The following is a 25,161-nucleotide window of genomic DNA, read 5'->3' on the forward strand; positions in this document are numbered from 1 at the left end:
GGAGGGAATGTAGATCACAAGCAACCTTCTCTGTCACAACGAATGTTCGCTTTACATTCACACACAAAATGAGATCCACCATGCCAAAAAAGCTGTTGACGCTGAGAGTGAATTCACACGTGGACACATTCATCACTGTGTGAGATGGCCACCACTGATTAAACAAGGCAGAGGGAAAGTTCAGGTCCCCTGACACCACTTTGGACTATACTTTCCATTGGAGGCAATTCATGTATTCAGCTGCAAATCACTGAGTAATGTATGTGAATGTGTACATCAAACTTGAGCTACATTTTACTTTATATGCTCTTCTTATTTTACATTTATTTAACATCAACATTGTGCGAGTGCTCTCTCTCCTTGTAGTAGTAGTAGTAGTAGTAGTAGTAGTAGTAGTAATAATAATAATAATAATAATAATAATAATAATAATAATAATTTATTAATTGTACACAGTGCTTTTTTCTGGGGGTACCGGCACCTTTCCCCCACAAATGTTAAAAGTGTGGCATTTATTAGAATTACTTCATAACGAGTACCAGCACCTTTTTTTCTTAAAAAAAACAACACTGTTTGTACCCCACCCATCTGACTGGGTTGCCCTAGCCACTCTGGGCGGCTTCCAACACAGGATACACCAGACATTTGCTTGCAAAAAGGTCAGTGAGATATAGGGGTTAGAGCAGCCTTAGTCCCCAGGTGTTATTGAACTACAATTCCCATCACCCCTAGCTAGCAAGGCCAGAGCTCAGAGCTGATGGGAGTTGTAGTCCAACAACATCTGGGGACCCACAGGTTGAGAACCGGTAGGTTAGAGTGTCAGATTATGTTCTGACTGAGCTTTCAAAGGTTTGATGCTTCTGACTATCAGCTGCTGGGAATCCAAAATGGGGAGAATGCCACTGCACTCATGTCTTATGTGTTTCCCTTGGGCACCTAGCTGGCCACTGTGAGAAGAGGATGCTGGACTTTGATGAGCCTCCCATCCGATCCAACAGGGCTCTTTTTATGTTCTTCTCTCCCTTAGAGAAGACCCTGGTGGGGGAAAAGGACCATCATGGAAGGAGGCTGGAGATGATTCAGGCATATTGTTATGCACAAATAAATGTTCATTAGCAGACTGAATGTAATTTTCTATGATAAATCCAGCCACAGGGAACATGGCACAGGAGTGCCTTTTGAGATGCAAACCACAGGAATATAATATGAGAGGTTTTATAGACAAACAGGGCAAAACTGTTCCAGACTGAACCACTTTAGCTGGGGTTGGGGGTTGCATGACTGAACACATATCTATTGTTGCATGCCACTCCAATCTCCGAGTGGGGTTCCAGGCGCCTGCCAAGGGTTCATGATTCCTCTGGGAAATGAGGCAAAGTGGAGACTGTGGTGTCTTTATAATATATGGTTTATTTCCACCTATATACAATCCGAGCCTACAATGGATGGGCTCACAGCGTAAACACCCCAAAAGGGCCTTGTTTCTCCCATAGCTGCAACCTTGGATTCAAACAGAAATCAAACATTGCTCTCGAATATTGCTCTTCCTCTCTTTCTCCAGATTGCTGCTTTCCTTGCTAGGTCAAATCACTGCTCCTGTTAATTCTAAACTGTTGAGTTATCTGTTGAGGGAGGGGCCCCCACATATTTGCTGTCTCACACCGAGCCCCTTAAACACCCTTAATCCTCATCTCCTACCCAGGCTATCACCTGACAGTGAGAGCTGTTTGACAGCAGAAGTTGGGGACTCTCCTTCCTTTGAAGTTTTAAGCAGGGGTAGGATGGTAATCTGTCATCTATGCTTTAGCTGAGATTTCTGCATTGCAGGGGGTTGGACTAGATGACCCTTGGGGTTCCTTCCAACTCTCTGATTCTATGAGCTCACCAGGAGGCTCGCCTGGCTATTCCAAGAGTTAGGAATTTTGATTAAATTTTAACACCTGCTGGATCCAGTGATTAGAGGGGGCTGGCACCCAGGTTAAGACCCCAACTCATAACTATACAGTGGTAGCTCAGCTTACAGATGCTTCGGGTTACAGACACTTCAGGTTACAGACTCCGCTAGTAGTACCTCGGGTTAAGAACTTTGCTTCAGGATGAGAACAGAAATCGCGTGCTGGCGGCACAGCGGCAGCGGGAGGCCCCATTAGCTAAAGTCGTACCTCAGGTTAAGGACAGTTTCAAGTTAAGAACGGACCTCCAGAACGAATTAAATTCTTAACCCAAGGTACCACTGTATTTTAAATCTCCCTGAGCATAAAAATTAGAGAAGGACTCTAATGTATATTTCTCTCGAGCAGCGAATCAGCAAACGTCTCTAAAGCATGTGCAAAACTATTCAAGGATCAGAATAGGTGCTCCTGAATACAGAGTGAGCAGGAACTTTCTGTCCAGAATATTTTTTTCTTCCCACATGAGAGTAAAGTTTTCTCCTAATTGGACTGTTTTGTTCAAATAATCCTCTCTTGCCACTAATCACACCCTGAGCCATTAAGTGGAAATTACTGTCAAGACAACTTTCTTTCTAGCTGCAAAGAGAATAAAAAGGGATGGGGGAATCTACAGGTAAAGGCAACTAGACCAGTTCAGTTTCCATCAGGCTGCTACCACCTGCCAGAAAACCTTTTGGATGAGTACCTGATATCATATCTGACTCATAAGTTGAATCAAATGAGGGTTATTTTCTGTCCATCATCAATCAGCAGGGTAAAAACACAAAAGAATAAAATACATGGGTTATTTTTTTAAAACAACCACAACAACAAAGTACACAGAGCTAAAATCTTATGATGAGTTTTGTAAACTGGCCAAGAAATTTCATCAAACTGAGATGGCTTGATCATGCCCTCTAATAGCCAACTCCAGTGGCTGAGTGCTTATCAGTCTGGAAGTATATGGTTCCCCTTGAAAATAAGGTGGCTTTTAGAGACATGTGTATAGCAGGGGTGGCTCACCTGTGATCTTCCAGATATTGTTGGATTCTCATTATCCCTGACTATTGGTCTGACTGGGGCTGATGGAGTTAATCTAAGCAGCTGTACTTCATTTTCATTTATTTCATATCATTTACAGTGGTACCTCGGGTTACAGACACTTCAGGTTGCAGACACTTCAGGTTACAGACTCTGCTAACCCAGAAATAGTACCTCAGGTTAAGAACTTTGCTTCAGGATGAGAACAGAAATCGTGCTCCGGTGGTGCAGCGGCAGTGGGAGGCCCCATTAGCTAAAGTGGTGCTTCAGGTTAAGAACAGTTTCAGGTTAAGAACGGACCTCCAGAACGAATTAAGTTCTTAACCTGAGGTACCACTGTATTAAATCCCTTCATCTGAGGATCCCCTCGGGGGAGGGTTACAATATAAAAAAGGGGGGGGAGTACATAACATAGTCACAAACAGAAACAATAGTGCCCACAGCATTTCATTAGCAGTACCTGGGAATTGCAATGGCTGTTTGGTGTGAGCCCCCCTCAAACACAGAGCTGCAATCTTAGGTCTTGGATTGCACTGTTGCACAAGCAGAATTTAAAAGATATTGCCCACTGAATTCACCTTTCTGGGTCAGCAGAAACAGAGGAAAGCCTTTCTCCTTCAGACAAGATTGTCTCTTTGTTCCTGAGGTAGCCGTTACTGATTACAGTAGAGGAACCTAACCTTGGATCCTGCCCTAGCACCAAGATCCTAACATGAGATCTTGAAATGACACTAGATGGATTCATTCTGCAGCTCCACTCCCCTGGCTTCTAACCAAGTAGGTCAAAGTTTTCTACATTCCTCATAACCCATATAACATGAGTGAGAGCCGTTCATATCCTTCAAAGTGCCAAAATATATGAAATCTAAGTACCACAATGCAATTGGGTTGTACCTTGATGTACAACTGGGCAGGAGACAGAGCAGACTTCCTTCTCATTGCAGTTAAAGTTCTGAAGCAGAGGTGGGGGGGTGTTGAAACAGGGGCGTTAGCAATCCTACTGCCTAGCAAATGAATGTCCTTGTCCATCTCTGTGGCATTTAGCAACTGAGCCTGGAAATAGTACATGATGGAGAAAGCAAGGAAAAAGTTTGCAGACCAGCAACCCAAGATTGATTTCTCTGCATCTGCATTATCAATGGCATAAGCATTTCATGCAGCCAAGTCACACAGCTTGTGTAGTCATTTGCAAATTTGGTGTCTCTATCTATCTATCTATCTATCTATCTATCTATCATCTATCTATCATCTCCTGATCTAGCGGTTTATTTAGGGCTTTGTAAAGAAGAAGTCATCCTTCCACTCCTTGAAGCGAGGCCTTGAGGCCCCTCATCTTCAAACCAAGCAGGGCCTGGCATCCAAAAACGTCTTCACAAAGTCACCCCGGATGAGTCACTAAGATCTGCTTTGATGATTCATCGGATTCCTCCTGGGACAATGGCACAAGAGGCATCTTGGGGAGGCCTGGAAGGAGAGGGCTCCTTCCTACGTAGATACAAACCCCAGATTGCATCATCTGGAAAAACCACACGGAAGACAGCTCTCTGCATGCGGACTCTCAAGTAGGGGGCCACCCCCCAAAAAAAGAAGGAAGGAAGGAAGCGAGCGAGCCCTGAGGTGACTGGATGCTGATCCGTCTCCATCACGCCTTGGGGCGGCCTGTGCGGGTGGGGTCTTCTCATGTGACTCACATGATAAATACCAGGGAGCAATTAGGCTGAGGCAGAGGAAGCTCTCTGGCCCTCCCCACCGCCAGGAATATAAAGTGGAGAGGGTTGGCTTGGTGTGCATTCATTGAGCCCCACACCCAGGAAAGCAGCAGCGTCCTCTCTCAGTAAGTGCCCTCTCCCTGCTTCAGCGTTGGCTCCTTGCCTTAGGCATCACTTGCATCCAGGTTCCTGCATCTCTCCGCAGCATCCAGCGGGAGGACCAGCCGCCTTTGCCTTCTTTTCATCTCGTCTAGGCTGAGATGCGCTGGCAAGGAGGGGAAAGCCTGTATTCAACACACGCCCACCCCTCACTTTTCTCTCTCTCTGTCTCTGTCTCTTTGCTACAGCTTCTCAGAACTTTTCAGCAGCCGTAGGGCGAGAGGAGGGGACGACGGTCCGGGCTTTTCCTCGACGCCATCCTCTCCACCTCCTGCCGTCCCCACCAAGGGTTCCTCCGGCTGCTTCTCGACGTGGAGGAAAGCGGGCGGCGGCGACGATGAAATTCTTGGCGGTTTTGACCGTGCTGTTCCTAGTCTCGGCTCAAGCCTTTGCGGAAGAGCTGGGAGACAACGAGGAGCTGAATTACTGGTCGGACTGGTCCGATGGCGACCAAAACAAGGTGAGCGAAAGATGCTTTTCAAGCCCCGACGGCTAAGTCCGATGGTGGCTTTTTTTTTTCCACGGTGGCGCACGGGCGGTGGGGCGTTACTGGGATCGTGCTGGTTTTTGCTGTTGAGTTTGAACTGGTTCTAAAACCAGAGATCACGTCTGGGGAAAGTCCTGGACTTCACGGGTGCACAGCGGTTTTCTCCGGGGTGTGTGTGTGTGTGTTTAATAGAAAGTGAGAGGAAGGCAAATCCAGAGGGTTGTTTTTTTTTTCTTTTTTCCAAAACCCTCGTCTGTCCATGCAACTTGCCAACATGTTTCTCCCCAGCAAAGGAATTCACAGCGTCGTCGGAGAAACTGCGGACGGTTCTGTGGATGCCCCGTTAAAGATTAGAAGCAAAGGAGACCGAGAGAGAAAGATATATTTTTTTCGTCGCTAGCTATACTCAGAGCAGATCCCTTAAAAGTAACGGGCATGGCTCCCGTATGTACATTAATTTCAACGGATCTACTCTGAGTAGGGCTTAGTTGGACGCCACCCAGTGCACTTGCTTTTTATTTCTTCTTTCATATTAAGGCTGCCGTCCTTTCCTTGCAAACGGCCAAGCCCCGATGAACGCAGGGTGGGTGGTTTATTCGTCGGACAGCGCCGCAAAACTGCAATCCGATGCACGCTTAATCTGAGAGTAAATCCGAGCCAAAAGGGTGGGAGTTAACTTCGGAGTTAAGCGTGTTTTAGATTCGGCTGGTTGTGCAGCCAGAGCTGAGGAAATGGGATATTTTTATTCGTTTAGGACACCGAAGATGCAGTATGTCTTATAAGAACTCCTATACCATTCTAGTGGAACTTAACTTCTGAGCGGATTGCACTGGGAAGCGGGGCGCAGGGGTCGTTTGGAGTTTGATCCCTAAAAATTCCCATTTCTTCCCCTGCCAGACCCCACCAGAGATAATAGATAACAAAGTAGAGAGGCTACTTCTTTGAGATTTGAACTTCCTTCCCCACCCTCCCAAGACATTAGCTCATGGGGCAAAAGTGTCACACAGGTTCCAGGTATAGGATAGAGGGATAGAAATATAGTGGTACCTCAAGTTACAGATGCTTCAGGTTACAGGCACTTCAGATTACAGACTCTGCTAACCCAGAAATAGTACCTTGGGTTAAGAACTTTACCTCAGGATGAGAACAAAAATCGTGTGGCGGTGGCACAGCGGCAGCGAGAGGCCCCGTTAGCTAAAGTGGAACCTCAGGTTAAGAACAGTTTCAGGTTAAGAACAGACCTCCAGAACAAATTAAGTTCTTAACCCGAGGTACCACTGTAGAGAAAAGTCAGCTCTAAAGTGCTCCTGTCCTGTGGAATAACATTTCTGCCAAGTTCCACTGGTGCCCACTATCTTTACCTTCTAGAAAAACACATTTGCTCCAACAGCCTTTTCCAGCCAGATAGGTGGGTCTTTGCCCTTAGTGTCTATTTTGTATTGCGTTACTTTTGTACTAAATGTATTGGTTGGTTGTGTGTTTGTGTTTCACTGTTTTTTGCTGCTTTTATTGTGCATCACCTTGGGGCGATTGCTTGGAAGGCAAATAATAAATTATTATTGAAAATAATAACAACAGCTCTGCCAGGTAGTGCCTGAATATAGGGATAAGAATCTGTGGGTCTCCCAGGTGCTATTCAGTTTGCTTACCTGCAAGCCACCTGCATGTCAAGGTTAGAGTGCATTCCCCACATTCAGGGTTGCCAGCAACAGCAGGATGTGGGAAAACACAGTATCTAGACCAGGGTAGACAGAGGTTGCTGACTCCAAATCCCACCATCCCCAATCATTGGTTTTCTGGCTGGGGCTGATGGGAGTTGGAGTCCCAACAGGATCTGTAGGGCACCACATTGACTATTCCTGATCTAGACTATGCCGGTAGCACGGTGCCCATAAAATGGAAAGATGCTACGGAGCCTATGAAACGTGTGTCCTCCTGCAACAATTCTTCCAATTCTTCCTGGTCTTGCTTCCAACTTTGCACCAGAAGATTTGAAGTAGGAGGCTTCTGGGCAGACATGCATCCAAATTATTTAAAGTCTCCAGGGTCCTTTCCATCCTTTCAGGTCAATTCCATCCATGCCCTGCTCTGTTTCAGATTGGAGTGGTGGCAGTGGTGGTTTTCTCTTCCCCCTTCTTTTTTCCAGTACAGGATACAACATCAGTCTTTGGGGATCTTTAAGAGTGATGGGAGACAATGGCAAGGATTCTTCTCTATCTGCATACTGATGGGTAGCTATACACTAGCACGCTAACACATGAACACAAACAACAGCAAAGTGCTCCTGAACTGTAATGCAAATTATAATGGGATGAGAAATAGGGATTACCAGTGGGCACAGGATAAAAGAGGAAAATATCAAGGGCAAGCTATATATTTCTTAATAAATACAATACTGTAGGCTGAGCTGCAGCTGTCAGTTTCTCTGAACTATGTTGTTTAACCTTGTCATACTGGGGTTCTGGGAAAACTTCCATAGCAATGGAATTTTCAGATCTTTATTGGCATGTATATACAGGATTCCAGTAGGGTTCATTACCATAAAATTACTCATCCAAAACCTGCATCTAACACTTAAGTTAATGTTGGATAACATCCACAGATCCTCACTGTGTGTTGCAGAAACCTGGCTACTAACTCTATCTTATCCGCATTTTGAGTAAACATAAGGAAGGCTACCTTACATTTGTCTGCATGCCATTCCCTACTAACAACCAACTGATTAATAAACTTAGATCGAATTGTCTGATAGCTGGGGCAGTGCAAAAGAACATGCGCAACTGATTCTGTTTGTCTCTGCCCACAGTAACAATGGATATAGGCAATAGGTGAATTGCAATGGGCTCTTAAGTTTGCTCTGCAGCGCTGCTCTCCAAAGGCATGTTTCTTAAGCAAATAATGTGAGACCGTGTGAGATTTTGTCAGTTTCAAGACTTCCTCTGCAGTTTGCTCAAATAATACAGTTTTGGAATGTGAAATTGGGTGCATCCGTACAACATATCACTCCAGGGTTCCCCACCCCTGCAAACGCAGTAAGGTGGGATCTGGACTGAACGCCAGGGATTGCTTGCTATTACTTCCCCAATGGTTTAGAACAGGGAAATTGAATCTCTTTTACCTCCCTACAATGGGGGGGAGGGAGGGTTAGAAGCCTAGCTCAGTTGGTAGAGCATGGGTTGTGGGTTCAAGCCCCACATTGGGCAAAAGATCCCTGCGTTGCAAGAGGCTGGACTAGATGACCCTCGTGGTCCCTTCCAACTCTACAATTCTATGATTCTATGTGACTTTCCAGGCATTGTTGTACTACAACGCCCATCATATCTGACCATTGGCCATGCTGGCTGGAGTTGGAGTCCAGCAACATCTGGAGAGCCACAGCTTCCTCACCCATGGAATAAGACCATCTTCTGCCAGTTGGTTAGGTTGCTTGGGCTTGACAGGGAAGACGGCACCAACACAGAAGTTAAGACTCAGAATCATGCTTTAGTTTAGTGTCATACATGCTAGTCTTTAATTTTCATTTTCCTCTTAGTGATGGGTTTTTTTTAGTGTTGATGAGGAAATGCTAGGGATTCTGCTACACCTTGAGTAAATGCCTACTAATTTCAGGGCAGCAAAAGTACATCATTATTACATAGTCATCAAAAATAAAGAGGACTAAAGATAAAGACAAAAAGTTGATGGAGGGGGGAGTAAAGGGTCGTCTCCCAAAGATTTGGAGAGATGGAGCTCCTAGAGAAACATAGCACCCATTGTCCATTTTCACAGGATCCTTAATTCTCAATTATCTTTTTCCTAAACTAGCCAGCACACATTCAAATGTTACCATATTTAAAGTAAGCTTACACACCAAGTGATTGCTGAAACAACCACCACAGACCAGATACAACAGCTTTCATATCATACCCCACAAAACCTTAAGTGCTGTATGGGGCTCAATAGAATCAGCTGATAGACATCAAGTGACGGTTGACTGAGGGATGAGAAATCAAGCAATGTGCATTCATGGATGCAGCTTCATCCTGACCAAAAGCCACCTGGGTTGATTAGAAATGGTTGGGCAGCACAACTGAGCAGAAATAGATTGCTGTTAGGTCTTGCTCTGAACCACTAACAACACCTTGTGATGTCTGAAGGCTTAAAGAAGATGTTCTAAGTTAATCTGAAGTAGTTCAGTAAGCAAGGGACATTCTACCTATTCCTTCGGTTCTCTCTGTCTCAACATCCACTTTTAAAATTTGGTGGATGATCAAAACTGAGTTACACATGGAATTTGATACTAGCTGCAGCATTCAACTGAGAATCCTGAATTTTAAGAAATTCTCTGTCTAGTCTGGTTGGTTGGTTGGTTGGTTGGTTGGTTGGTTGGTTTATATGCCACCATTTCTCCCAAAGGACCACAGTCTGCACCGACAGACAGGCAGGTTTTCAATATAACCTCAGCAGTTAGTGGGTGCCTAAGGGTTTGACACATTTCCAGTGGCTGGAGGAAGAAAGTCTTTGTTGCTGTGCAGATTCTCTTGCCCCTCTCCGTAAAAGAATTAACAAATGTTACTTGCCATGAAGTGTTGCAGTGTGCTGTGTGCCAGGGCTGGCCCCCATCACCAGGCAGAGTGAGCTTGCTGCCTGAAAAGTGGGAAGCAGTGGCAAGATGTTGGAAAACAGAGCTGCGCATCCTGCATAGCTTGCCCAGTTGCCCCTCACCTGTCCTGCTCAGGTGCTGTTAGAAGGTGCTGTTCCATTGTCAGTGCTGAATAAGCTTCAGTCACCAATACGTTTGCCTTTGGTACATGGAAAGGGAAGGAATGCTATTGTCTCATTTGCCTCGGGTAGCAAAACACCATGTGGATGAGCCCTGTGCTCACAGTTCTGGTCAGCCAGCCATGCCATTCCTCTCGCTATTCCATTCCATTCCATTCCCTCTCCAACATTTGTTTGTTTTTCTGTTTGTTTTTCTCCCAAATCAGTCAGCATACCAAGATGCTAATACTCAATCCACACTGGACTACTTTTGAAGTTTCCCATCATCTGAAAATCTTGGGGTTCCCCAGAGCCTGCTGTTGCCTCCCTCTTGTGTACTATTTTAATTATGAAAAAAGCTCCTCTGTGCACGTCTAGAGTGCCTCTCCCAAAACCCTGAGCAGCAATATATTTTGGTTTCAGGCTAGGAAACACGCCAAGTCCAGCACACTCCTACTTTTTAAAAACAAGGGGTGGTTTTGTGTATATCTGGTGTGCAGTGATGAGCTTTGTTGCATGTGAGCTCACACAGAAGAACATAGGAAGCTGCCTAGTTTAGACTAGAGCATCTCAAGGGGGGGGGGATGTGCTTCAGTGTTTCCACTCCTATCTCCAGAGCCATTTCCAGAAAGTAGCCATGGGAGACTTTGATTCAGTGCCATGGGAGTTGTTATGTAGTCTCCCCTATGCTGTTTAACATCTATATGAAGCCTTTGGGAGCTGCCATCAGGAGATCTGGAGTGCATTGCCATCAATATACAGGTGACACCCAGCATTATCTCTCTGCTCCAACTGAATGCAGAGAGGCGGTCGAGGGGTAGACCAATGCTTGCAGGCAGTGATGGGTCAGATATGGGCCAGTAAACTCAAGCTGAATCTTGAAAAGACAGAGGTGTTACATGTTATGAGTTATGAGTCCTTACATCTGGGAGGTGGCCTGCCCTGGAAGGGGCAAGTTTGCAGTTTGTTTGTTTTTTTCTTTTTTTCTGGATTCAACAGTGTCACTGAAGCCTCAGGTGACCTCAGTGCCTTTTTCCAGCTCTGTTTGGTTTGCCAGCTACAGCCCCCTTTGGATAGAAATGACTAGACCGCTGGACTCCATGGTCTGGTAACTTCCAAACTGGATCATTGTATTGTGCTCCATGTGGGGCTGCTCTTGAAAGATGACTTGGAAACTTCAATGGGTCCAGCAGGTGGATTACTGGCAGGGATACCCTTCAGATTTCATATAACCCTATTTTAAAAACAGTTGCTCTGGTTGCCAGTTCGTTTTCAGGCCCAGTTCAAGGGGACCATATTAACTGAGATGACTCAGGTCTCAAATGCCTGAAAAATGGCCTCCTTCCCTGCAGACCCTCTCGGGTGCTAAAATCAGCAGAGGGAGCCCTCTTGGTGGTGGGGTGGTGGCCCTAGAAAGGGCATTCTCTGTGGCTGCCCCTAAATTGTGGGGCTGCCACCCCACAGCGCTGCATCTGGCACCTTTATTATACAGATTTTGGTAAACCCTGAAGATGCACCTCTTTACGTCTGGGTTTTGACACTTGAGATGCATATTTTTGGGACCACTTTATTTCTGTATTTTAAAGTTAATTTAAACTGTTGTGTTTTAACTGCTCTGGGACCCTGAGGTGAAGGGCTGGTAATGAATAGTAATCACCATCGTCATAGTAATGTCTACAATGGTTGACAGCAGCTTTCTAGAGTTCGAGTTCCTAGCAACCCTTAAACTACAGGGACCAGAATTCTTCAGAGGAAATAATGTACTTTTAATGTGCTTTAATGTGCACAAGACTTGACTGCCAACAGCTTCCATCCAGGAAACATGTTTTCTGTATCGTCTATTGTATGTTGGGCCCAGCTTTTGGCCCAGCATAACCAAACTTCCTAAATATAAAACAGTGGTGGCCTTTATGTGTCCCATGTGACAGTGGATCGAGTTTAAATCCACATGACATGGGAATATGAAAGCTCCATTGCTTACCACACCCATTTAATTTCCCTTCCATGTCAACTCTCACATATACACCTGCCACAAACAGTGTCAGAAAAGTTCAAAAGCACACATAAGCTTCTCATGTAAAAGCTCCTTAAGAGAACTATTAGCACATCCCTTAATGAATGCATCCCCATTGGGCCAAACCACATTTGACTCACCTGATCCTCTAAAGCAAATTTAAAATGTGCTGCAAATTTAAAACAATGCAACGCTGTGTGATGATAAGGATAATGATGCTAATAGTTGGATATTTTCATGAGATTCTAAATTTAACTGAAACACTGGAGCACCGGAGGAAATTGCATCTTACACTTCCAAACATATACATTCCTCTGATCTAAACTGTCCATCCTTGTTCTTATGTTTACCTCTTCACGCCTATTTCAAAATGCTCATCACAGATCTTCAGCATCAGGTGTAGTTTGCCTCTAGTTTTGGGATTTTCTGACTTTGTATTTCCACTGCCTCCTAGCGGCCTCCTTGTGACAGAACATAGGGTAACTTGATTCCAGATTGGATTTTGATTGGAGTTCTGTCTGGATTCTGTTCAAAATCTGGCCTTAGAGAAAAAGACATTTTCCTTTGCAACAGGATCATTTCTCCCTGGAGACTTTGGGAAAAGGCAGACAAGAAAAGTGAGGAAACTAAGGCACCATATGCTGAGTGATACTTAATACCTCCAGACTGAAGGGCTTCTTTTTTTGTTCACCCAACATTGCGCTGTCAGTATCTCACACCGAGTGCTCTGCTAATAATACAATATCTCTGTTTCAGGAGGAGTTGCCTTTACCCTTTGAGCACTTCCTCCAGAGAATTGCCAGGCGACCAAGACCTCAGCAATTCTATGGCTTAATGGGCAAACGAGATTCTGGTGAGAACCCTTTTCCGATCTCACTCTTTCATGCAAGCTCACTTGATTTATATGATGGTTTCAGCTAAAACTGTCGGCTCTTTTATCGAAATTGTTTAAACTTCCCTTTCTTTGGAATCAGTTTAAAATTAAAAGCCAACCAAGATGTTTAAAAGGTTAGATTTGTGAAGAATTAAGTTTGTTATTATTGTCTATTTGTTTATTGTTCCCCCCTTCCCCTTCCCCCCTTCTTCTTTTTTCTTTTCCCTTTTTTGTTTATGTGTATCATTTTGCTTTGTGGTTTGTGTTATTACGGTGGGGGGGGAATTAATAAAAAATTATTTTTTTAAAAAAATTAAAAGCCACATTTAGCAGCTGGACAGAATGCGTTTAGCAAAACACCAAAACGTTTACATTCCCGTCCTGAAAAGTCCCATGGAAATAAACCCCCCTGCTGCATGCAATCAAAGTATTTTCTAGTGCTGGGCTGAAGAATTTCACCCAGTGATTCTTCATCATTTGGAAATATGGGGTTAATCTTGGAGGAGGGAGGAAACTCCAAATAGCATTGGGGTCTCTGCAGTAGCAGGACCACCTCACCTTCTCTACTGACAGAAGCTGGTGAAGCAGACAGGGATGTCCAATGAAACCTAACTGTCTCTAAACCTAACCTAACCACCAAAACCTAACCGTTGTTACACACGTTGAGGGTTAGGGTTGCAGCCTCACTGTGCATAATATTAGGGCAGGCCATGGTGAGGAGCCTCAATCTCAGATACTGAATGCAGCCCTCCAACTCTCTCAGGGCACACCCCTTCCCCAGGCCACACCCCCACACTAGGCCACACCCCTCACCAGCCCTGCTTCCCATCCTCCTTGAGAGTTTTTGCATGACTAAAATATGTCTTTGAGCTCTGAGTATTCCTTTGCTTGCCTGAATGGACAGAGAGGGGTACATACAAAGTATCTAACTGTATAAAGGTTACATATGCATTTTCTTCTTCTTCATTTTTAAAGAAATGAATTATTATTGGTCTTTAAACAAATACAAGAACTGTTAAACGCTTTTCCAGCAGTACATCTAATGGTGTATGTTCTATCCATTGACTCTAGACAGAAACTTACACATTCAATGTTCAAACATATAACTTAACGTGACCTCTCCACTGAGAATATTGAGCTGTTGTTATAACAAGGTCTTGATTTTGATCATTAACATGGTTAAAGAAAGGGGCCCATGTTTCTTGGAAGGTGTCTCTGTTCATTATGACTTTAATTGTCTGGTGAGACACTCAGACACTGCTGTATCCCAGATATTACTTTCTCATATGTTCAGGGGTATTTCAGTCTGGTTCTTCCGTTGTTGAGCTATCGCTAACCAATATACATTTCTTCTTCCACCCACTCATGTCTCTGTCCCTCTCCACCACTTACATACAGCCTCTGGGGAGTTACCCAGAAGGAAAGTTGGCCCTCAGGTAAAAATATATCTCCCCACCCATCAATGCACACACAGTAGTTGCAACAATACCAGTGAATCTGCTAAATTACACTGCATATAAAACCAATCGTTAACAAAATCCATTTCATTTTATTGCTATATTTTGCATCCGGAACATCCCTCGCAGAGGGATTTAGTGGGGAAGTTGGGGAATGTATAAAGGCATGTTCTTTTTTTAAAGGAAGCTCGTGCAGGAAGCAATCCTGGCGTATTGTGCCTGTATTGAAAAGTGTTTCGTGGCCATGAATTATTCGGAAAATAATCAGTGCATTAACTGCAATGTAACGTTACTGAGCTGGTGCTAAACGCTTTTGTTCTTTTCATGAAAATGACACAATGAAATGCCATCTCTACTACTTCAGCTAATTGTTTCTTTTTTATTGTTTTCCAGGATACAGCCCTCTCTCCCATAAAAGTAAGTTAATGCTGGTTTTGCTGGAAATAATGCTGATTCCCTCCCCTACAATAATTCCCCAGTGTGCCGTTTCCGGCTGATTTCAGTGCAACTGATATCCAGGACTGCAAGTTTACACCTGTTTCTTATTGCTTCCAAACCAGAAACAGGGAAATGCTGATGTACATTCTGGGGCTTCATGTGTACAAAAGCTGCTCTGTGATTGTCTGTACAGGGGACTTTGTGTAATTGCAAACAATATAATTCACGGATAATTTTTGCCAACTGGAAGGAATCAGGTGATCATTGCGTGGCTCCAATCTGAATCTTAAGTGGGAGTCAGCACTTCTGAACACAGTGGCACTTACTTCTAAGTAAACACGCATAGGGTTGCTCTGAATTTCCATTGTGGCAACACTTGCTTACTCAGAAGTAAGTCCAAATGAAGTGGCGTTTACTCCCAAGTAAGAGGGGTGAGAGTCCAGCTTTGGTTCCCCTGAAGGCAACATGAATTCATACTAACTTTTCAATGGGACTTAGCCATGACTATCTACTGTTGATAGGGGCACAAATGTGCCCCAGTGTGTCATTGGATCATGGCCACTTTGTGAAAGTAATAACAGTATCGCTTATAGTCAGGGCTGGTTTTAATAGGGCTTCCATACGTCCAGAATTTCCCTGACATAGCTGTGATTCATCTGTCAAAAATGGCTTCCGTGAGGAAGTCTCAAAAAGCGGCTAAAATATCCAGGAAAACCTGGAGGGAAGGCAGCCCATATTGTTGGTTTTTGTGTTGGTTTTTTGGTGATTTCTGTAAAAAATAATAATAGGTAAAAACTTCACTCAGAGATTTTGCAAAACAAAATAAAACCTCAGCATTTTGCCCCCCCCCCAAGTGTTCGGATTTTCACCTTTTGAAATCTGGCAACCCTAGCTTATAGTTATGCACAAATGTCATGCATAGGCCCTCCAGAGGCTGTTGGACTACACTTCCCAGCATCCTTGGCCACTGGCCATGCTGGCCGGGGCTGATGGGACTTGGAGTCCATCAACATCTGGAGGGCTACACACACACACCCAGCTTAGCTGTGCAGCTAGGGCAGGCATAGGCAAACTCGGCCCCCCAGATGTTTTGGGACTACAATTCCCATCATCCCTAGCTAACAGGACCAGTGGTCAGGGATGATGGGAGTTGTAGTCCCAAAACATCTGGAGTTTGCCTATGAAGAAGAGTTTGGATTTGATATCCCGCCTTTCACTCCCTTTAAGGAGTCTCAAAGCGGCTAACATTCTCCTTTCCCTTCCTCCCCCACAACAAACACTCTGTGAGGTGAGTGGGGCTGAGAGACTTCAAAGAAGTGTGACTGGCCCAAGGTCACCCAGCAGCTGCATGTGGAGGAGCGGAGACGCGAACCCGGTTCCCCAGATTACGAGACTACCGCTCTTAACCACTACACCACGCTGGCTCTCGGTGCCTGAGCTAGGGTGACCAGATGCAAAGAAAAGGGACAGGGCTCTAGCACCTTTAATAGGTATATAGAAGAGGGAATCTTCCCAGATGTGGTTTGCATAACAAGGTGCACCTGCTGAAGTCCAGGCTTCTACGCACAACTATTTAAGGTTCAGGAGCCCTGCTCACTTATGTACATGAGCACCTGACATGCAGCATTACTGACATTATTTCACCAACACTCAGAAAATTTTGGCTTTAACTCTGGGAACAGTAGCAAAACATTAAATGTGCAAATCTACCCAGACGTGAGAGTAAAACCAGGTCTCCTGACCTAGGCTCCTACGGTTGCTTTTTTCTTCTTAAATCAATTTGGTTTAAGGTGCAATCCTAAACAGACTTACATAGTAAAAGTCCAATTGAACTCAGTGAGACTAACTCCTGAACGGAGGCGTAGGAAGCTCAGGTGGTACCCGGTGTGGAAAATTTATTGTCGTCCCCCCCTATTAATTTTTTTGTGTGTTTTTTTTTTGGCCTGCAAAAATGGTTTTACATTATTTCATATTTTCTTACAAAGGAATAATAATAAGTAATAATAATAATAAACTTTTATTTATATCCCGCCATCCTCGGCTGAAGTCGGACTCAGGGCGGCTAACATCAGATACATAGCATTGGTATAAAATCAAACAATAATTAAATTACCTCCTAAAAACCTGTCAAAATCAAATTAAAGTCTAATTAGATGGCTTTCCACAGAGCTAGGGTTGGGAACAGTAAGTGCTCCACTGAATTGAAATTTCAGCCTTCACGACATAGGAAAACGGCCAAGTAAACAGCTATTTTCGAGGAGGGTCAAGATATTAACGAATATGCATGAAATTTCATATATAGCTATATAATCCCTAGTGTAGTAAGATAAGACCTTTGGAGCAGGCATTAAAAAATAAATAAATTATGAACCGCCCTAGCAGGGCAGTAATTGTTCCTTGCTAATTTGTCACCCGTCTCCATGATGGAACCTGGGGCGACCCACCCCCCCTTCCTACGCCCCTGATCCTGAGTAAGCTTGCATGGGATTGCATTGTGATGCAAACTTCAGAGCCCAAGGTCTCGGGGGTTTTTTAGAGTTTGCAGACACGTACACAAAATAGCACATTATTACTTCTGGAGTGGGAATGTCTTGTTCTTTGAACAGCTTGCAACCATAAATGATTGTTACAATTGTTAACACATTAATACAAACTGCACTGATAGTGATTTTGGGTCAAACAGTACAACCTTGCACATGTCTACTCAGATGTAAGCCCCACTGAGGTCAATGGGACTTACTCCCGAGTAAGGGTTTATAGTAAAGGTAAAGGTACCCCTGCCCGTACGGGCCAGTCTTGACAGACTCTAGGGTTGTGCGCTCATCTCACTCTAGAGGCCGGGAGCCAGCGCTGTCCGCAGACACTTCCGGGTCACGTGGCCAGCGTGACGAAGCTGCTCTGGCAAGCCAGAGCAGCACACGGAAACGCCGTTTACCTTCCCGCTAGTAAGCGGTTCCTATTTATCTACTTGCACCCGGGGGTGCTTTCAAACTGCTAGGTTGGCATGCGCTGGGACCGAGCAACAGGAGCGCACCCCGCCGCGGGGATTCGAACCGCCGACCATGCGATCGGCAAGTCCTAGGCGCTGAGGTTTTACCCACAGCGCCACCCGCGTCCCTTAAGGGTTTATAGTATTACAGCCTAAATCTAATTCCAGCACTAGCTTGAACACGTCATTTGATTTAGGTTGTTCCATGCAATACTTTATATATAAGCCTAGGCAACAAAAACTGCAGGTTGCATTTTGTTAGAGAAAAAGCATATCAACAGAGAGACATATTTTCCCCCAAACTGTCCAAAGCCATACAAATACAAATTTGATTTCAATAAGACCAATGCTAAGAGGGTTTTTTTTGGGGGGGGGGGGGAGTTGTATTTTGCCACAAATTAATAAGACTCCTAGCCATCTGGGCTGGTGGCTATATTAAATCATTAGGATTACCCATTTGAATGGCAATTAAAACTCTTCCAGCCAAAACTCATACAGCTGTACATAGTGGCTGCTTTCAAAATTATAGTGTGCTGAGCAACGCTGTCTCAGCTTGGGAGACAAATATTTTATATACGCAGATGTCTGGCTTCTGAAAGCTTTGCCATTTGTTTTGTCTTGATCAATAGTTTTAACTAGACAAAACTCTCTCCAAAGGGGGAATTTATAGCTGCCACTTGGTTTTGGGGTATTAAAGAATGGGGAAGTCTTTGGTCAAGTTAGCCTATTGCAGCTCTCTCCTTTCTGTAAGCAGTGGAGCCCAGGTGAGCCTTTACAATGTATGTTCCCTTTGGGAGGAAAAAGAAATAGAGACTTTTGGTGAGTAGATGCCAGAGCTTTGATCTAATCCAGCATCATCCTTCTAAAGCTTAGAAAGGAAGAAGGGGGAAGAGGCATGAAAGAAACACAAAGGAAAAACAGATAAAGTGAAAGAAACAGATAGAGCAATAGCTGGCAACTAGAAGGCACAGGAGAGGATACAGGTAACATCAGGAAGAATGTGTGGAGGGGGAGTGGAAGATTCTGCCAGCATCTTCTACTCTGGGCTGGGAAAGTTGTCTGTGATGCACCTTGACTGCACATTTCTAGTAACCGGTCCTTTCTATAGCACTTCTCGGTGCACATCTGGTGTAATGTACCTGCCGCCCTCCAGAAGTTACTTAACTACAACTCTCAATATCCGTGCAAAAGTGTCTTGCAGTTCAAGATAGTTTATTCAGTAGAGCATAAGACTAAACCTAGGGTCTTAGGGTCATGGGTTGGAGCCCAACGTTGGGCAAAAAGATTACTGCATTGCAGGAGGTTGGACTAGATGCCCCTTGTGGTCCCTTCCAACTTGATAGATTCTATTATTTATCCTTGCAACAATTCAATAAGAACAGCTACACTGAGGGTCACAATTTGCCCAAGGCCCTGCAGTAAGCTTTGCAGTAAGCCCTGGTGCAAAGTCAAACTCAGTACTCCGACCAGTTAGTGTGACTCTCTAAAATTCACTTTCCCCACACGCACCCAAGGATGTTAGCCTCGTCCTAAAAAAAGTATTTTTGCAAGGCAACATTTTCTTACAGAACTTAGTAAATGCACTGTAAAATGTGTCATCACCCCCTATTTGAGCTCATTGGACTGGGACTCTTGGCTACAAAAACCAAGGAACTGTAACTGAAGCTAAGCCCCAAGAAACCTCAAGGTATTTTAAAAGAAAGAATTAAGCCATATTGCTTCCCAGCACATGTTCCACCATTAAAGACAGCTCAAGAACAACTGTGGATTGCAACCGAGGCTGGTAGCTCAGTGACCACTATTTAACTGCTAATCCAAACCCATGTTGAATGAATAAACATTGGCAATTATTTGAGCAGGACAGAGAAGTAATAGATGAGGGGTACTTCTGTCTTTTCTTACACTAAGACCTAGTGAGGTGCCACATTTAATCATTTGCAGTTTGTTTCTACTGTGTATTCACCGTGAACACTCATTGCCACAAGAGAGAGAGAGAGAAAGATGTATTTCAAATGTACTTAAACACCCCCAAATATATTTTTCAGGACATAAAACAGATTCATTTGTTGGACTCATGGGCAAAAGATCTTTAGATTCTGGTATGTATAAACTACAGCGAAGCCTGCAGGCACTAGCTCTCTTACCTACTATTTTAAATAGTAATAATAATAAGTATGTTCATAACATATCCATCTTCCCATAGGAATTTGCCTCCCGCCATTGGCTCATCTTGCATACTGGTGCACTCTCTGATGGTCAACAGGTCTCCAAGGCTTTTGACACGAGCCTTTCCCAGCCCTGCCTAGAGAGGCTGCAGGAAATTGAACCTGGAACCTGAGACTTTGTGCATGCCAAGCCTGAGCTCTGCCATTGAGTTTCAGTGCCTCCCTCAGTCAAACGGCACTTGGCTGAAGTAACAACCAGTTACATATTTTTGGGTGGCAAAACTGCTTCATGGAGGGGAAAGGCACCATGCCTTATCTCTCCAGTCAAACCTGTCTTCACATTAAGCTGTCATTCTGTTGCTGCTAGTTTATCAAGGCTTCATTTACCCACTGAAAATGTGATGTCTGCAAGTGGGTCCACAAGACATGTAATTACTGAATAACAGAAAAAGAGAGACCTTGGTTAGTTTAAATGTGTTCTATAGACTATTGAAAGGTTTCAAAGGAACACCCTCTGCTATTTTCTTAAGTGGAGTAGGAAACCAAACTGCCTAACATGTTTAGCAATTATTTAAGCTTGCGTTGCAAACTATTTTTCTGAAATTCCAATTGTGGGTTGCTTTATTTCCAACCCAGTAGCGTTCATCACTGCAATATTATGTTGGTACTCTGTTTAGTTTTACAAATTGCTATGAATCATGAGCAATTGAGTGTAGGGTTTATCTCTGGGTAAGAGTAGCCATTAGATACTAAGGCACTTGCAAATACCAATTGACAGATTCAAGCTTCAGTTGAGATTCTGTTCCTATTGTGATCTGAAAATACAAGAAGTGCAAATAACCATGTTTTTAAAAAATATCTTATTACTTCAGAATTGCTGTAATGTATAGAATAATTTACAGCTAGTTGCCTAAAGTGAGCATGAACAATAGATATTCATCTCCACACTTGGAAACTGAAATATTCTAGCCTGGAAGATTAAGTTCCGATTTCAATCATCTCAGCATTCATTGTTCTTCTCTTCTACTCTGGTGTCACCCACAGAGCCTGAGTGGCCGAATACAATGAAATATATAGATCTGATTGCAGAAATGAAAGAAGGACAGTGTCTTTAATTGCTAGAGATATATACCAGAGTTTTATGTACAAAACCACCCCCTCTGGTTGCATTTTGGTGTGCTGCAGAAAAACAAACCAAAAAATGGGAAGTGGTTTCTTTTTAAAGAGACATTTTCCACACTTTAGTTCAATCAGATGTTGACGCTAAAGTAGTACTGACATACCCTGTAATTTATTCACTTCAGAGTGGTCCTTTTAAATTCAGTGGGACTGCTTCAAAGTGTCCAAGCAAGATTATGACCTAGCTCCAAATTCACTGTGCAACACCAGAGCTCTGGGATTAGTCACCTACTGGAAATTATGTAACAGTAACCTGAAATTAAGAAGTCTCCTTTCTGAAAGATATTGTATAGACATTAGAGATGGCACCAGGGTTCCAGGCAGACGGATAGCTTTTGAGATATTTTGAGCTGTAAGGGAGTCAAGCAAGTCATTGCCTCCCAGGTTCCCAACTGGGAATATATGGTTTGTATAAACTACTGATCATGCTCAATCCTTATTATGTTTTTTTTGTGAGGAAAGAGTAGCCTCATTTTGTTTTGTTCTTTTTTTAAAAAAGGTTTTGTACATCTGCCTTCCTTGGGGTTCACACAAGTACCGTATGTTGATACCTTGCTTTCGCTTCTCCAGCATCCCGTCCTGTCGACACTCAGCCACCTGAGTCTGCTGTCATGGGGAATGACAGCACTGTGCAAACATTAGCAATTGCATAATATCATTTTCTTTAGGTGTCTCTTCCTTTGTTAAATAAACTCTCATTGAAAGGCTCTGCCTCTAGGAGAATTGAACCAAGTCTATGGGGACTAGGCCTGCTCCAGACTGTCCTAGTGTCCCTATTTTCCAGGGACAGTCCCTGATTTAGAGAGGCCGTCCCGGTTTCTAATTTGATCCCGGAATGTCCCACTTTCCCTTAGCATCCCTATTTTCATTGAAGAAATGTTGGAGGGGAGTTATCTGACCCCTGAGCCACCTGAAGGCAGCCTTGTATAGGGAAGTTTTTCAAATGTTTAATGTTTTATTATGTTTTTTATATATGCTGGAAGCCTCCCAGAGTAGTTAGTTAGGGCAACTAAATCAGATAGACAGGGTATATATAGTAAAATTACTATTATGGAATGGGTTGTCCTGTTTTCATCGGAGAAAAAATGGAGGGTATGGTGTTCTAACTAAGGGGAAGGGCAGACAGAAACTCTGAATGCTTGTGTAGAGCTACAGTGGTACCTCGGGTTACATACGCTTCAGGTTGCAGACTCCACTAAGCCAGAAATAGTGCTTCAGGTTAAGAACTTTGCTTAAGGTTGAGAACAGAAATTGTGCTCCAGTGGCACGGCAGCAGCAGGAGGCCCCATTAGCTAAAGTGGTGCTTCAGGTTAAGAACAATTTCAGGTTAAGTACGGACCTCTGGAACGAATTAAGTACTTAACCTGAGGTACCACTGTACTTTAAACTGAGTTACTGTGTGGGTCCATTTCATGCAACAATGTCTTCCCTGACTGTAAGTATCCAGGTTCTCAGACAGAGGTCATTCCTATTGCCTACTATGTGATCCTTTATAAATGAAGATGCACAGGATTGAACCTGTCAACTTTCGACGGTATGCAAGTCAACTACTCTAGCAGTGAGCTATGATCCCATGAACCTCTGAGCAGGCATTAATCTGGACTGAGGTCTTGGCCTATTGTTCAGCGAACCTGGTGACATTCTGCTGCTTCCTTATGCATTTAAGATTTTGGGACTTCTTTTTAGAGTAGATGACTGGTAGAATCCATCAAGCAGCCAGGCTGATACCAAGTTAGGAACATTTCTTGTACAGGAAGGGTTTGTTCACAAGTCTTTGGGGTGGTCAAAGTTCTGGAAGTGACTTTTGCTACTAATATGTGGTGCCCTTCCCTTTTCACAGGTAGCTAAGATAATTTTTCAGCCTCTCTCGTCTCCTCAGTCTAGCCCCTCTGAGGCACCAGGGGAAGGTAGCCAGCCTCTGTCACACTGCCTCATATGCCACCAGTTCTCCCAAGTCTTTCAGCCAGCCAGACCTCCTAGGCTTTGTGAGTCAGACAGAGGCACACTCCAGGCTTCAGGCCTGCCCTGAATATTGCCAGCTGACCCATGGAGATCGTCAGCTGATGTCACAGGCAAATGAAGACTCAACCTGCCACACTGAAAGATCAATTTCTTACAAACGCAGAATGAGTATTATGCAGCACATGTAGCAGTGCCAGTTCCGCAGATCAGAGCGGTCATATAAAGTATACAAAGCACTTCGTTTGCTACACCCCCTCTAATTCCAACCTCTTAACATAATGAAGAGCAAGTTTAAACTAGAGGCATCTTTTACTACAACTGCTTCCAGTTCTGTATTTCTAATCCGTTGCAAGTGTGGATTAGAAAAGCCCCACTCGAAAAACCACTTTATCTCCAACTGTAAGAGCAAATGGGCGATTAAACTAAATCTTGACTGTAGAGGCCCTGATGGAGCCCTGGTTCTTATCTTGCAGCAAATGTCGAAGACAGGAAAATTCATGCTTAAGGAAAAGTGTGCCAGTATGGGCCTTTCTCTGCTTCCTCAGTTTGACTGACATTCTAAAAATCCACCCCATAATAGTGAAATGAAAATAGAAGGGGCAAAGAGAGCAGAGCAGTTACCTTCCACATTTAGCCTGTTGCATGCTGTTGTTGTTTTTTTCTCATTCTCCTTATTGGATGATGTGAATTTTCACAGCAGCTAATGATATGAAAAGCCAGCGTGAAGGGGTCTTAGCTGCTCTTCCAACACCGTAGGCAGGGCCACCTCGCCTATGAAGCAGGGTGAGGCAGCCGCCTCGGGCAGCAGACCTGGGTGGGGCGGCAGATCCACCTGCTGCCACCTCTGCTGCCCTCTCCTTCTCCATCACCAGCACCTCCTCCTCTCATCCCAATGCTTCTCTCCAAGTTCCCCTTTCATTCCATTGCTGGTTTTCACTCCTCCCTCTCATCTCACCTGGCAGCAGAGGTGCCATTTTGTGGTTCACCTCAGGTGCCAAAATACCTTGGGCTGGCCTTGATCGTAGGGTATTGCAATGCTTCAGAATTTTTTGCTATCAGAAATGGCATCTCATTTGACATCTAAGTTAACCAGTAAATGAGCAACTGTAGCCACAGATTGACAATTAAACACCTCACTTCATCCCAGCCCTAAACCAATGCTGGCTACTGTGCCATGGGGCATTTCTTGAATAAATGAGTCAGTGCTGTTAGTTATTGTGTCTAAGGATGGGGAATAAATTTGATTCTATTTGCATGTAAAGACAAACCGACCTAATTCACAAAGGGGCATATATTAGGAGAAATTCACATTTTTATGAGGACTATTTAAAAAATCACAAACAGATATGGAAATCTGGAGAACTGAAGTTAAGAATGGGGGGGGGGCGTGATAAATTGAAATTGAGAGATTTGCCCATCCCTAGTTAACTGCTTTCTTTCTGCTGCTTTCCCTTGTCTCTCTTATCTTTCCTCCCCAGCATCCTGCACCAACAGTTCTTTGAAGGACTTCCACTTTCTTTCCTCACCATTCTGAGCCCCTCTTCTTTGCCAGCTTGTGTTCTAAAACCACTAGGAGCAGAATACCAGGGGTGAGGACCCTGTAGGACCCTCGAGATGCTGTTGGATTCCAACTCCCATCAGCCTCAGTCAGCATGGCCAGTCGTCAGGGATCATGGGAGTTGGAGGCCGACAGCATCTGGGAGCCACAGTTGGTACAGTAACCATGACTGATTTCTAGGGAAATTAATGCACTGGCAAAGGCACACACTTCAGTTGGGATGCACAAGTGCAAATTGAGACCTACAGAGGAGAGATCAGACAGGTGGGGAATGCAAAGCACAGTACATTTCACACATTGAAACCAAAACTATACTGGAAGGATGGACACTCTTGGCTGCAAAACACCTGATCGCAACAGCCTTATGCACAGCTTTTTCCTGGTCTCAATCAGCTGTGAGATTTGGGGACAGGGAGGATGTCATAAATTTGGATGCTCTACCATATTGAAAGTTAACA

The 25,161-nt window shown here is 44.1% G+C and overlaps 1 protein-coding gene across 3 annotated transcripts in view; it reads left to right on the forward strand.

Annotated features, from left to right (window-relative positions):
- The window catches only part of TAC1 (tachykinin precursor 1), a 26,948-nt gene continuing 1,787 nt past the window's right edge, over window positions 1–25,161 (forward strand). The window contains exons 1-5 of one of the 3 annotated variants that reach the window (XM_083469079.1): window positions 1–259; window positions 5,029–5,300; window positions 12,838–12,934; window positions 14,806–14,829; window positions 19,885–19,938. In XM_083469079.1, coding sequence (XP_083325205.1) covers window positions 5,178–5,300; window positions 12,838–12,934; window positions 14,806–14,829; window positions 19,885–19,938 — 298 coding nt within the window. In that variant the 5' untranslated portion in view covers window positions 1–259; window positions 5,029–5,177. Of the gene's footprint in view, window positions 260–4,679; window positions 4,807–5,028; window positions 5,301–12,837; window positions 12,935–14,805; window positions 14,830–19,884; window positions 19,939–25,161 lie in introns of those variants that run through there. The other 2 variants (XM_083469078.1, XM_083469080.1) reach the window with 2 other exon arrangements.

The sequence above is a fragment of the Podarcis liolepis genome (genome assembly GCF_965112155.1).
Source record: "Podarcis liolepis genome assembly, chromosome: 12".
In the NCBI taxonomy this organism is placed as follows: domain Eukaryota; kingdom Metazoa; phylum Chordata; class Lepidosauria; order Squamata; family Lacertidae; genus Podarcis; species Podarcis liolepis.